Below are 15,602 nucleotides of genomic sequence, written 5' to 3'. Positions count from 1 at the left end.
TTGCTGAGAAATGGCATCTGGGATGTTGTACAAAAAGTGTAGGGCTACTGCTCGCAAGATGTCATTCATGTAGGTAATGCTGTTCACAGTGCCCTGGACAAGCACTAACTGCGATTTGTAAATGGTTGCACCCAATAGCAACCCATACTTTAAGGCCCTGAGTCGGCGCTGTATGCCTTGCGCGAATGCTTTCAAGGTGATGCCGCTTCCCACGTCTGCGGTGAAGCAAAACGGGGCCATCATTTTCAAACAAACTGAACCTGAATTCGTCTGAAATCACAATCTGATACCATTCCTGTCCCCAGTGACGTCGCTCCGTACATCATTGCCGTCTAGCATGTCTCTGCACGTTCGTCAAAGGTAGGTGGAGAAGTGGACGATGTTCACATGTGTACGACCTGTTCCACCGTCGCCCAGGAACCGACCTGTTCCACCGTCGCCCAGGAACCGACGATGTCGCAGATCTGTCATGCAATGTCACACGGATGATGAGAGTGGTCTGCATGGTGCGACGTGGTCAAACTCTTCGCGTTCTACGGCCTTCCGTGAACCATTCTGTACACACCCATCGCACTGAAGAAGCACTTCGTCCAACACGAGCAAAAATTTCACGGATGGATGCATCACATTCTCTCGTGCCCATAATGCACCCTATTTCAAACTCACTGATCAGACGATACGGCTCGCGCATACATTTGCAAGACATCCTGCACTTCTGCCTTTCTCTGTCTCGTGATGAATGGGTGTTGTGTGCTGTCCTTAGGTAAGTTAGGTTTAAGTAGTTCTAAGTTCTAGGGGACTGATGACCATAGATGTTAAGTCCCTTAGTGCTCAGAGCCATTTGAACCATTTTGCACTTCTGCCTAATAACAGAGATCCATTACCTTCGGTTCATACGATAACGAGTGCTGCAGGAAATTTACACTAGTAGGTGGTGCTGCGCCATGATATCGATACTGCCACTAAGTTTGTAGGCTAATGAATTTCGCCGACCATTATTGACCGAGCGGTTCTAGGCGCTACAGTCTATAACCGCGCGACCACTACGCTCGCAGGTTCGAATCCTGCCTCGGGCATGGATGTGAGTTATGTCGTTAGGTTAGTTAGGTTTAAGTAGTTCTAAGGTTCTAGGGGACTGGTGACGTCAGGCGTTATGTCCCATAGTGCTCAGAGCCATTTGAACCATTTTTTTGATAAAGTTCAAATGTTAATCATTTCTGTAGGACATACCAATGTATATGTCCAGTGTACATGAATACTTATCTCTAGTCGTTCAAGGTGTTCTGTTTTTTTCTGAACATGAATGCAGTTCATGTATAGTGTCTACTATTAGTTTCCACATTCATGATATCCATATTCTCGATCTTGCATTGGCTACCATCATTCCGAAGTAACGTACTTCATGAAATGAATTTCAAGATCGTCGCGTATTTCGTAATTTCGTTTCAATGGATCTTTCTTTTACTTTCTCTCTTTTGCTACCGCCTTTATCCCGCATTGTGCGCAGGGTCGACAGTGTTAAGTACGGAACTGGCATGGTTAACTTCAAGGGGTGTCCAGATGACCTTCCTGCCACCACCCATACCCCCTGGGACCGAAGTAGCGCACCCCAGCTGTCTGCATCTAGTGTAAATCGTGAAATAGTGTGAATGTGTTTCAAATGTCTGTGAGTCGTGTAACTAAAGCGGGACGTGGGGACCAGCCCCGTATTCACCTAGTAGGATGTGGAAAACCGCCTAAAATCACACCGAGGCTAGCTGGCACATCGGCCGCCGTCGTTAATCCGGGGCCGGCGGGCCAGCCGAGTCCAGGAAGCAGCGCGTTTGAACGTATAAGGATATTTTATTTCTAAGCTGATCACCGCCACCGAAAAACATATTTACCGACAATATACAAACAAGTGGCACATGATAAAACTAGGAGTTATATATACACTGCTAAAAAAATTGTACATCTGAAAAGACGACGTCGATTTTGACCTCATGATGTCGTGTGCCACATGAGTGATAGTAGATGTACTAATAATGGTTTGAACATTGTTCTCCAGCGTAGTGGCATAGCTACCAGTCTGCAATCTGCGTCTACCCATTAACAGGGAACAAAAAATGGTTCAAATGGCTCTGAGCACTATGGGACTTAACAGCTATGGTCATCAGTCCCCTAGAACTTAGAACTACTTAAACCTAACTAACCTAAGGACATCACACAACACCCAGTCATCACGAGGAAGAGAAAATCCCTGACCCCGCCGAGAATCGAACTCGAGAACCCGGGAACACTCATAGCCAGAAGGCTCAGTCTGGTGCAAAAGTGTGAATCAAGCAGGCAACCAAGCCACGGAAACGCACTCGTGCTTTCCACAGCGAACTGAGTGAGTTTCAAAGTGGTCAGGTTGTTGCCATCCGAGTGGTTGGGTTCTTTCGGAGAATTGCTATAAAAGCTGGCCATGCTGCTTCAGATGGGCAACGTTGATGGTATCAGTCGTCATATGATAATTCTCACACACCACCCGAATTCTTGGACTTCTGCCGTGAGGGGTAGCCGAGCGATCTGAGGCATCTTGTCACGGTCCGAGTGGCTTTCCCCGTCGGAGGCTCGAGTCCTCCCTCGGGCATAGGTGTGTGTGTGTGTGTGTGTTGTCCTTAGCGTAAGTTAGTTTAATTATGTTAAGTAGTGTGTAAGCTTAGGGATCGATGACCTCTGCAGTTTGGTCCTATAAGACCTTACCACAAATTTCTAAATTTTTCTTAGACTTCCAAGAAGCGCAGAAGGCCGGTAAGATCGTCGTATTGTGGGCTAAGTGCAGCAGTGACTGATAGCACAGCTACCAAAACACAGAGAAGGAGGACTGTGAGCCCAGAGGTGGCAACACGGTGTTGCAAGCCGATTATTAGCACTGGCACTACGGGCACGCACACCTCTAGCCCGTCTTACACTCACGCCGCAATATCGGCGTGCATGGTTCGACTTGAAAGATGGAATGGCACGCCGTGGTCTTCATCGATGAAGGCAGTCTACCTGCACGTATGTGATATTCGTTTGCACTTATAGCGTAAACTGGTGAGCACTGTCCCACAGGGTGCATTCGTCCACCCCTCCCCACCCCCCACCCCTCCAGCTTTATGATTTGGGGTGCACCGAGCTACAACTCTCGTTCACCTTTCGTGTTTCTGCAGAAGAGGCCAACCAAGGCTCAGTACGTGCAGAACGTTATTAGACTCGTCCTTTTGCCGTTCTTGCAACAAGAAGGTGATGTGTTGTTCCAACAGGATAACGCTAGAGCACACGCTGCCCACGAAACTCAACGTGCTCCGCAATACTTGACGCAACATATCTGGCCAGTCGTACATGTGTGGAATATGGTGGAGGAAGGAATTACGTGAACAGATGGCTTAGAATGACGACTCCTTGGACAGTATTCGCCATCTATACTATAGACTAAATTCCAGAGTCAGTGCCTACTTAGCCTCCTGTGGAGACTGTGCCACGTACCAATGAGGGGGGTTCAGCATGGGTCGAAACCTTGTGCCTCAGAACTGCTAGCGCTATTGGTGTGTAAATGTAATCATTTCATGTACTCCAAGTGCACTATTACAACAATAAATTTTGAGTGAATTAGAAACCTGCAAAATGGTGTATTGCTTTCTCCGGCAGTGGAATTGGTTCAAAATTGTTCAAATGGCACTGAGCACTATGGGAGGTAACATATGAGGTCATTAGTCCCCTAGAACTTAGAACTACTTAAACCTAAGTAACCTAAGGACATCATTTACATCCAGGATTCGAACCTGCGACCGTAGCAGTCAAGCGGTTCCGGACTGAAGCGCCTAGAACCAATCGGCCGGTGCAGTGGAATTTTCGCAATGTCTCATAACGGCAAAAACTTTCAGTTACTTGTGATTTCTGAGACATTCTACGCATTGGCCTTTGCAACAAGAATTGCAACAAATACATCATTTATAGCAAATAAAATCGACTGCTGCACATAATATTTCTATGAAATTAATAATAAAGACTTCATCCTCTAAAAACCAAAAGGAAAAACAAAGATAAAAGGAATTGGAAGGAAGGGAACCAAAGATACACCTTTCACTTCATACCTTACTACTCTGTAGACTTCGCTACAGCATCAAATTGGAATACAGGCCTCCTTATATGCCGTAGACTCCATGAAGACTGTATCTACAACTGTCACTATATGGTACTGTACCAAAACGATGCCATTTTGATAGATTATTATTGAGCCGTAGCACTGAAAAGATGTATTTTCATGGCACATAAGTTGTAATTCTGTGAACATTAAATATAGGAAGTCTTGCTCTACCGATACGTAGTTATAAGTCACTTTATTATAACTGATGGATAAAATGTCCTGTTTTCAAGAGATCCTCAGTTTGTTGGTGCTTTGAAACGCTTTATATTCATAAAAAGTACTCTCTGATAAAGGAAACCATCCAAATACGTGGTTTAACTTAATACAACATGAAGGCTGCTCTATTCTGCTTGAATCATAAAAATGATGTCGCATCTCATGGGGCACGCTCCTCTCCACAAAGCAAAGTCTGACATTCCAGATTCTTCATTTCACACTCTGTAGTGTAGGGGACGTGAAATTCCAAGCTGTGACGTCACTAGCTCCTCGTCCACGAGCATTTCCACGTGCCGTAAGAAGACGGCTTTCCTCCGGGCATAAGTGGTTCTCCTCACATGCATTCTAAAGCAAATTCTTAATGAGAAACTTACTACGTCATTTTTGCTTTAGTACAAAATGCAGACAGTTTGAGTTTGTTCCGAAATGCCAGACACTTGCATATCCAAGCAAGTAGTTCACTTCTTGCCATTTAACATTTGTTGCAGGCCGCCTACGTGATGTTCGAAATTTATCGATGAGCTCTGTAATTATTAATACTTATTTTTGTGATGAAACTACGAGTGGCGTTCAGTAAGTAATACAACTCATTCTTCTTTTATCTGAAAGCACGTTGATTTAATTTATTATTCCAGTAAACCCACGACCGTAGCTGCCGCGTGGCTCCGGACTGAAGCGCCTGGAACCGCTGGGCCACTGCGGCTGGCTCTCGACTCTTCTGGTTACAAAACACTGATTTTCAACATAATTTCCATTCAATGCGACGGCCTTACGGCACATTAATCGGAGGGCCTGTATACCGACGTGGAACAACCCTACAGGACGACGTCGGAGCCAACGTCTTGCTTCATCAATAATGTCCTAATTATCACGTACTGCTTCCAGGAGAGTGCACCCTTCATTGGGCCAAACAGATGGAAGTCGGAAATTGCGAGATCCGGGCATTAGGGTCGATGAGGGAGAACAGACCAACGACAATGAAATTTTGTGAGCTTCTCCCGGCTGCGCAGAGTTGTCTGCGGCCTTGCGTTGTCGTGGAGAAGGAAAAGTTCATTGCATTGCTGTGCCGACGGACGCACTCATGGGTACCACAATACAATTCAGAGTTGAGCGTTGTACCAAGAGGGAGGGTGTGAGTGGGGGAGCGTGAAACAGAACAACCACTTCACAGTCCCAGAAACTGCTGCCATGCATTTTCTGGCTGACCGTGTGGCTCTGAACTTTTTCTTCAGAGGAAAATCAAATGGCTCCAAGCACTATGGGACTTAACATCTGAGGTCATCAGTCTCCTAAACTTAGAGCTACTTAAACCTAACTAACCTAAGGACATCACACACATCCACGCCCGAGGCAGGATTCACACCTGCGACCGTAGCTGCCGCGTGGCTCCGGACTGAAGCGCCTGGAACCGCTCGGCCACTGGGGCTGGCTCCCTTCAGATGATGATGGTATGTGGAGCTCTCAACTGCGCGGTTATCAGCGCCCATACAGCTTCTCAGTCTATTTCGCCACTTTCATGAATGATGATGAAATGATGAGCACAACACAAACACCCAGTCATCTCGAGACAGATGAAAATCCCAGACGCAGCCGTAATCGAACCAGGGATCCAGTGCTCGGGAAGCGAAAACGCAACAGCGAGACCACGAGCTTCGGACCTCGCTTCAGAGGAGATGTGATGTGTCGCTACTCTATCGATTGTTGTTTAGTTTCCGATTCGAAGTGATGAATCTATATTTCATAACCTGTGACGATGTTCAATAAAATCTTGTCACGATCAGCATGGAAACGCACAAGGAATTCCGCACATATGGTCCGTCGTTGCTCTTTATGGTCGTTAGGCGGCTCACCACAGATCTCTCTCCTTGGAATGTACCTCCACTACAGACGCCAGTTTGAAGGGTACGTATAATGCCGCCACATACCGGTAAACTCCTACGATGGACCACAGCAAAATCTGCATTTTTGCAACTGAGATTAGGCGATAAATGGGGTACCGTGAGGTTCTAACGAGAGAAGTTGGCAAGTGGAGTGCACTCGGCCCTTGTGAGACCAATTGAGGAGCTACTTGATTGAGAACCAGCCGCACCGGTCACGAAAACTGACATTAGCCGGAAGAATGGGGTGCTGACTAGAGATGGATAGTTCGCGAACGAACGGGTGCAAAGGAACGGTTCACCAAGGTGAACTAAAGGACCGAGGAACGAATTTGAAGGAACGATAGGTTCATAGTTCGCTACGTATAGTTCCCGGTTCATAGTACTGTAGTCGATTTCGTTCGCGGCGGTCACTTCAGCAGTTCTCGTTCGAGCCTCGGTCGCGTACTCCTCTCTGTCTCGCTCTCCCTCGGCCGCAGTCATCGTTCTTCGCATGACCACCTGTCTCAGTTCTACTGCCGACTGCTCCAGCAGGCAGGGTAGCTCAGCGTGTTCGGTCAGAGGGTTATGTGCCCTCTGTAATAAAAAAAACTGAGTTCATCGATCAATAACGAACTTATACGGTTGTCTTACGACGTCCGCCCCGAGCAGATGCAATGAACAAAAGCGAATAAAATGAGACAAAAAAAATACTGCTCCTAGTTAGTTCAGTATCCAGTTCGTTTCTTTCACTGCGCTCGCCCATTTTACATGTGTTCCAAATTGTTCTTCCATTTGTGTCTGGCTATTCAGCGTCCACGACCGGTAATCAAAAAGCATTTTATAGTTATGTAAATTACATAAAAATCACGTTGTATGTAAGAGGTACGTCTTTTCAGATAACAAAAGAGCAAATCAGCTCACTTCATTATATCGATGAACAGCAGAAGACATACTTATAACAAGGCAAGTTTTGTTTGTTATTCATATATTTTTTGGTTCCATCGACTTGATTCAGCAACTAACTTTCAATAATTTGCTTAATTTCTAGTGTAAGAAAATTCATATGAAACGATTTTCGTGCATCTTTCATATACTAAACATTACATTTAGGAAGGCTCTAATTATTTTTAAGTTTGGTTGGTTATAATTTGCATTACCTGCTACTTTGGTTTCTTTGGAAAAAAGTGGGTTGTGGGTCATTCTGGCTTAGTAGCAAAAGCGGTGCTTCTCCATTTGAAAAGATTGCCATAAAATCGTATTTACTTATTATCTCAAAAACATTTGTTCAGAAGGAGCTTTGAAACCAAAAAGTTATTACTCCGAACTTAATTATTATTTTTGCTGCATTAACTTTAATAATGAAACATAAATACCTAATTTTTACTAAGCGTGTGACGCAAGTATGATGACAAAACCACATTTTATTTTATGCTTCCAAAAAGTCTACTTCGCCTACGAACTCAGAGACAACGTGAAGTATATACAGGGTGTAAAAGATTATTGTTTACAACTTAGCATAGCTATGTAGTGGAAGTCGAAACAAAGAATTTTATAGAAGGCACTTGTGGTGTATTAAGTTGTGAAACAGCCACCAACAGGTTTTCAGGACTACATGTGCTATAGCCCATGCGCGTCGCGTGATATTTACATGTTCTCTTCTCCAGATATATACACATCGGCATCGATTGTTTCGCAATTGTTACTTGCAATAGCTTGTTATTTTTTCACTGCCTAATTATTACATGCTTGTCTGTTTGTTATATCTGCTCGTAACGGACAACACGTCGTCCGTAATTGGCGAGCAGTATGTACTCGGGACCGGTTTTCCGTGCGCCACCCTATATTATTTCCCTGCGATCAACCACACAACGCTATAGTTGTCTACACGAGAAGTTCTGCAGAATCACAGAAATTACTTCCAAAATTGTGTAAGAATCCTGTAATGGATAAAAACTCTATACTCCAGGGGGAGGCAAGTGCCCCTCTTGATGCCCTCCATCCTTCAGTCACCTACACTACTAGTTTTCAGTTTTTCATAAGAACCATGAACCAAGAACAAATGCACGGTGAACGAGTAAAAATGAACGGTTCCAAAAACGAACGATCAGCAGTGAACTAGTTCCCAAGAATGAACGCGTTTGCCCATCTCTAGTGCTGATAACATGCCCCTCCTTATCAACATCCGGTGACGCCTAAGGGTTTAGAATGACACGGGGGTCCATCGGTACCGTTGGGCCTGATTTGACGATGTTTGCTTTTATCTACCGAGATAATAATTGATACATTAGCATTAATGCACATCAAATTTGTAGCAGTAAGTACCCTCATGCCCATAAATTAAGGATAAATGCAGAATGTGGTGCCATACAACGTGGCACTACACAAAACTGGCGCTAACAGCATAGGCAGATGGGAAACGTACACGACACAGATCTGTAAGTCCACGGTATTGGTTATAGGTTGAGAAAACCGTCACGAAACACATGTGCTACAAAACGCCACTGCTTCCTGCGCTTGTACCCCGACATCAATATGGGATATGATCACCATGCATACGTACACGGGCCGCACAATGGGTTGGCATACTCTGGATCAGGTGGTCGAACAGCTGCTGGGGTACAGCGCCCCATTCTTGCACCAGGGCCTGTCGGAGCTCCTGAAGTGTCCTTGGGGCTTGAAGACTTGCAGCGATACGTCGACCGAGAGCATCCCAGACGTGTTCGATTGGGTTTAGGTCTGGAGACAGGAAGGCCAGTCCATTCGCCAGATTCTTCTGTTTCAAGGTACTTCTCCACGATGGCAGCTTGGTGGCGCCGTGCGTTATCATCCGTCAGGAGGACGGTGGGACCCACAGCACCCATGGAAAGGCGGGCATACTTGTGCAAAATGACGTCCCGATACACATGACCTGTTACAGTTCCTCTGTCAAAGACATGCAGGGGTGTACGTGCATCAATCATGATCCCACCCCACACCATCAAACAACGACATCCATACAGGTCCCTTTCAAGGACATTAAGGGGTTAGTATCTGGTTCATGACTCACGCCAGATGAAGACCCAGCGAGAATCACTGTTCAAAATATACCTGGACTCGTCTGTCAACATAACCTGCGACCACTGTTCGAATGAGCATGTGCTATGTTCTTCAGACCAGGCTTTACGGGCTCTCTTGTGACCAGTGGTCAGTGATATGCACGTTGCAGGTCTCTGGGCGAATAATCCATGTCTTTCCAGTCGTCTATAGACAGTGTGTCTGGAGACGAGTGTTCCAGTGGTTGCAGAAAGAGTACATGCAGTACACCGTGGCCGTCTGTGGGCACTGATGGTGAGATATCTGTCTTTTTGGAGTGTTTTACACCGTGGACGTCCCTTACTGTAGCGCCTGGACACGTTTCCTGTCTGCTGGAATCGTTGCCATAATCTTGAGGTCACACTTTGTGGCACGCGGAGGGCCCGTGCTACGACCTTCTGTGTTTGACCATCCTCCAGTCTCCCTAGTATTCCACCCCCATAATGTCCTCAATATGTGTTCTTTGAGCCTCTTTCAACACACAGTCACCATTAGCAGGTCTTAAAACGTCTGCACACTTATTCGCTGCACCGTACTCTGACATGCACCAACACACCTTTGCGTATGTGGACTGCTGCCAGCGCCACCGTGCGACGACCGCAGGTCAAATGCACCGCATCGTCATACCCCGAGGTGATTGAAACCCACAAACTGCCCACCAGAGCGTTGTTTCACCATGTATCAGCATTATCTTTAATTTATGAGCATGAGTGTAGATAGCGGTGTCGTTTCACTGCTGGCCTTCTGTGTGAGTACTTTGTTCTTTTAATCAGTATGAGCTGTTTGATACGTTGTACTGGAGAGGACTGTTTGCATTTAAGTAGCAGAGATAATTTGTATTGTTTATTTCTTGCTGTAATTACCATGATAATTTCACTGTTTGCAGGTTGGCAGCAATGGATGTCGTCAGTGTGGGCAGCTGCCTGATGGCGGGCCTGCTGTACTATGGCACCTTGGACGCGGGATTTGTCTATGATGACAGGTCAGTTGCAGTGAAGGCCTTTACTCTTAACTCTTATTGCCAGGTTTAATTTTACATGTCAGCGACTTGAATTGCATACACTCGCGGAAGCATGTGTAAGGGTCAGTCAAATGAAAACTAGGCACATGCAAAAAAATTAAATGTTCAGTATCCCAAAAGTAACCGGCATAAATAATACGTTTATTCTGCACTGGGACAAGACGGTTAATAACTCCACGAAAAATATTTGAGACATCCTGTGGAACAATGATTGTATCAAGATTTCCACTTCTTCGTCCAAAGCAAATCAACGGCCACGAATGTCTTCAGGGCTAGAGAAACATGGATATCGCATGGGGAGTGATCGGGATTGCATTGAGTATGTGTACGGGCTTCCGAGCTTTGTCGAAACAACAGCTACGCCACAGCTCCGGAAAACAAATGACGCGCTTTTTCTCTCAGAAGGCCCACTGCTGATTGAGTGTCTGGAACACGACCGTACGATTCAGAGCGATACGTGCACAGTTTGCACAAAACAGAAATTCGCTGTCAAATCCAAATGTCCAGGAATGTTGACGGGAGCCCTAAAGAAAGTTATTCGTTGCCGTCGATTTGCTTCGGATGAATAGGCGGACAGCTGGTTGTACTCATCGTCCTGTAGACAACCGTAAACTTTTTTAGATGAAGGCATTGACTGTCTTCCCCCAAGTGGCACAAACGTATTGGCAGCTATGGCGACTATTTTTTACATAAACAGTTCACTGTCCTTCTTTCCATCTGACTCTTTTTTATTTGACTGTCCCTTACATGTAGGTCGATGAAGTTGGGTGTGATTGGATAACTGTTCCGTTAGTGTCGTAAATAGACGACAATACGCCGTCCGTGTATTAGCTTTCATCTGATGGTCAGTAGGCACAATAACACACTAGGTTATTGTTTCAGTGCCCAGTAGCGTGTCACATTGCTCTCGTGTCTACCGGCGAATAGCCACACGCGATAAATTCTGATTCCCGACGCGCGCTATATATGCGGCTATTATTTTTCATGTTTCACTCTGTCCGTGGGCTGCTGCTGTCTCTGTCCGTTTCTCGACATATGAAATAAATGGGGTATGACGTACCCTGTCACCTCCCGTTTAATAAGCTGCAATTTTTATTGCTTCAGCTCATGGAATGACGTTAGCAGGAGCTTAAATTCGTTTCGTGATTGACGGTTCTGCATCAGTGAAAGCAATAGACGTTTTCATTAGCAAAAATGTGCGGCACGGTGGAAATATATGAAATGCTATACTTCTCGATTTAATTTGTAATTTATGAGGCAAAAGGTTATTACGTTATAGCAAAGAAGATATTAGGATTCTAGTATTGAGATTACGGTATCGAGCCACTGCTTGTCACTTGCACTTCTTTTGTAATTAGCACTAGCAGAACAACATCTACATTCTGAAACGAACATTTTTTAATTTTTGACACAGTCATTTCTTATGAGACAGTCTTTACCGGTTTCGGCCTACAAAGGCCATCTTCAGATGCTACAACAGGCAAAAAGAAGAAAAGTCTACATTACAACGACAAGACAAGTAAAAGTATTTTCACAAAATTTACGTGTGAGTTTAGTTCAAAATGGTTCAAATGGCTCTGAGCACTATGGGACTCAACTGCTGTGGTCATTAGTCCCCTAGAACTTAGAACTACTTAAACCTAACTAACCTAAGGACATCACACACATCCATGCCCGAGGCAGGATTCGAACCTGCGACCGTAGCAGTCGCACGGTTCCGGACTGCGCGCCTAGAACCGCGAGACCACCGCGGCCGGCGTGAGTTTAGTAAAGTACAGTTAAAGTATGTGCGATTCATACCTATTGGCCATGGGCGGTAATTGGTGAAGTAATGTTCATGCGCTGTTAATCAAGTAGCACAAAAATCAGGGAACCATACAGATACAATTAAGTGTGCGTTTCTTTCCTGACTCTTACACCTAGGTAGGAGCGTCATCTGTGGAACAAATCGTTAATCGTAAGAAGCATAAGATACAATAAATGTTCGATTAGTTATTAGTAATATATAGAAAGAGTACAGGTCATGAAGACCTTTACCTGTTTTGAATATGGTTATAAACTTTTTATATTTTACTGATAGGCATTTACTCTCACTCTGATAAACTTAATGACTTGTCTGATACAGGACCTGCAAATCCATCGCAAACAGTAGACAAAGACAAGAACAATTAATTGTATATACATATAACTCTCTGATCTTTGGTCGCTTTTTCTAAATACGCTGAGTGGTATACTTAAGAATGAAAGTAGCTTTCGGACGAGGTGGTACTGCCTAGTAACACAGCTCGATGAAACATACTACAGTATATTACATTATATAACTGAAATAAAAGTGCATTGAGACGAGGAGACATGACACTTTTATGCTAAAACGTTTCTTAATACGGTGTGTGATCACGACGGAAGGTAATTTGTGCTCCTATACTGACAGATACCTCTAATGATATGCTTCCATTACAGATTAATGTCACACAAATAGGTGTCATCCATAACTTTGTGTTATCCCTTATAGGAGAAGAGTGGAAAAAAACAAACTGCGTACCACATTGTCAAACCGAACCGATAGCTTACAACCACACCAGCAACATACAGCCACAGCTTCTTTTGCTCTCCGGGCAGTGTGGAAAACCAAACTTCTGAAATGATTTAGCACAGAGCCTGCACCCCTTCTGAGATGCAAGCTGTACTCGCACAATCCGGCGTACGACAGTAAGACGTACGGGCCGATGCTCAACCGACTGGCGAAGCGTCGCACACCCCAAAAAGCGACGGTGAATGACGTGACGTCACGTGGAAGGTGGGAATGAAGAGTAAAATGTTCGTTGGAGCATGTGGTCGTGCTGCAATACGTCCCACAACGCATCCCAAATGTGCTCGACCGGATTTAGTATGGGAAAATAGGCTGGATCTACCATTCACCGAAAATCCCGGGTGAATTACTTGTTCCCACCACTCACCATATGAGGATACATCAAGCACTGTCGATTTCGATCGTTTTCGTTTTCAAGGTGTTATCGTTTAGTGAGGCTAAATGTTGCTTTTGCGTACTACCTTCCAAGTCTTTGAATACTATACACTTAGCGGTCACTGGCATTGTGACACTGTACTCAGTCCCCGTGTGCGCATTTTCAGGGTTGCATAGAGCCCTGACTTAATGTTTATTGATGACAATGCGCGACCGCAGCGAACGGTGCATGTGGAGGAGTCCTCTGAACGAGAGCATATTCCACGAATGGAGGGACATATCGATTCCTCTAACTTATATCCCATCTACTATGTGTGGGATGCGTTGGGTAGACCTACTACAGCTCGTCCACGAGCACCAACGACTATCAAGCTGTCACCTGCGCTGGTGCAAAATTGAAACGCCTAACCACAGTAATTCATGGCCAATCTTGTGTGCAGTGTTGGAGCACACTGCAGATCATGCATTGCCCTCCATTGTGATCACACAACCTGTCGAGAACCACGTCTCATAATTTGTAATAGAAATGTCGTTTCTGTTCATCTCATTCTTTATTTCCATCAGTTGTCTTCAATGAGGGTGAGTCTAATGATAACCTTACATTTGTAATAACAAATCGAAATTTCGCGCCGTTATCCTGTAAGCTGGTAAGTGTGCTACAAAAAGCGTGCATAATGGCCTGTAGGAGGCATCATAGTGCAGATGCACTCATACCGTCGCAGTATCAGTATAAAGATGGCCGCCCCACTTGCGACTTGTGCCAGGGTTACTCGGTTTTAGCGTAAATAAGGTGTGAAACCTACTGAAATTCATCGACGAATGAAGGTTCATTACGGTGATGCATGTTTGTCACAGCAGTCTACAAATGGAGTAGGAAGTTCGCAAATGGGGTAACTTCAGTGGAAGATGCTCCTCGTCCAGGTCAGGCACAACGAGTTGTGACTCCACAGAATATTGCAGCAGTTGAAGCCATAGTGAAGGAAAACCGGCGAGTGACACTGAATGACACTGCAGAATTTTTACAGATTAGTCATGGGTCAGCACACCACATTGTACATGATGTGTTCCAGTTTCACAAAGTGTGTGCAAGATGGGTGCCACGGCAGCTGACTCCTGAAATGAGAGAACGACGTGTTGATGCTTGTGAAGAACTTCTTCAGCGCTTTGAAAGAGAAGGTGATGGCTTCCTGTCAAGAATCTTTACTGAGGACGATAACTGGGTTCACTTCCACCAACCGGAAACGAGGAGAGCGAGCAAGGAATGGCGCCATTTCTCATCACCAAAAGCAAAGCAGTTTCGAACAGAACCATCAGCAGGGAAGGTTAGGCTGACTCTCTTTTGGGACGAAAAAGGCGTCATTTTGGAGCATTACATGCCTAGAGGGACGACAGTCACCAGTGCATCAGACACAGATCTCCTAATAAATCATCTGCGGCCTGCAATAAAATCAAAGCGACATGGATTGCTGTCAGCAAGTTTCCTTTTGCAACATGACAGTGCAAGGCTCACACCGCCCGTACACCAGTTGCAACAATCACAGACCTTCATTTTTAGTGTCTCCCTCATCCACCATACTCACCAGACCTTGCTCCAAGTGATTTCCATATGCTTGGACCACTCAAAGACGCAATGGAACAAAAGACGGTCCAATCTGATGAAGAGGTACGCCACGCGGTGCACGAGTGGTTGCGCGGACTACCATAATAATTTTTTCTACAGGCCTTTATGCACATTGTAAGCGCTGGAGGACTTGCCTTGAGCGTGGGGGAGATAATGTTGAAAAGTGATACAGCTTTGAACCACTTTTGCACAGTAAATAATATTTTAAAATATTTCATTTGACTCACACTCGTACACTATATTGTAGCAATTCTTTCTGTTTATGATCTATTTTTCATCGAGCTATGTTTCTTGGCAGTGCCACATCATACGAAACTTGCTTTTGTTCTTAACTTTTGCAGCTCAGTGTATATCAAAATATTTGACAAATAATCTGTTAAGAAGAAACCTTCAAATTGATAAAACACATCTTGCAGTATTCTCTTACTTCCACTATTTCTGACTCTGCAAACAAACAACTTCCAGACTCGAGGCCTGGAAGTTTTGACAGAGGTAAACAAAGGCCTTGAAAGCCTTCATAGTACTTTAGGACGTCATCTCGTGTGCGTGAGATTATTCCTACCATATCTGCATTCTTGTACTCGGAAGTGTATAAAAGTAGAGCTTCGTCAATTTTGGTGAAATAATACCTTATTTTGTGGACAGACACACAATCGTTTCAGGATGCAAAACTTTACTGAGTTTATAATCTGCTC

The 15,602-nt window shown here is 44.8% G+C and overlaps 1 protein-coding gene across 1 annotated transcript in view; it reads left to right on the top strand.

The window, feature by feature from the left end:
• Positions 1-15,602, top strand: part of LOC126278778 (protein O-mannosyl-transferase TMTC2) — a 990,803-nt gene that overhangs the window by 181,828 nt on the left and 793,373 nt on the right. The window contains exon 3 of the mRNA XM_049979055.1: positions 10,187-10,282. Within this exon, the coding sequence (XP_049835012.1) occupies positions 10,187-10,282 (96 nt within the window). The remainder of the gene's footprint in view (positions 1-10,186; positions 10,283-15,602) is intronic.

Source organism: Schistocerca gregaria, chromosome 6, assembly GCF_023897955.1.
Source record: "Schistocerca gregaria isolate iqSchGreg1 chromosome 6, iqSchGreg1.2, whole genome shotgun sequence".
Classification (NCBI taxonomy): Eukaryota; Metazoa; Arthropoda; class Insecta; order Orthoptera; family Acrididae; genus Schistocerca; species Schistocerca gregaria.
This window is presented reverse-complemented; position numbering and strand designations above follow the sequence as displayed.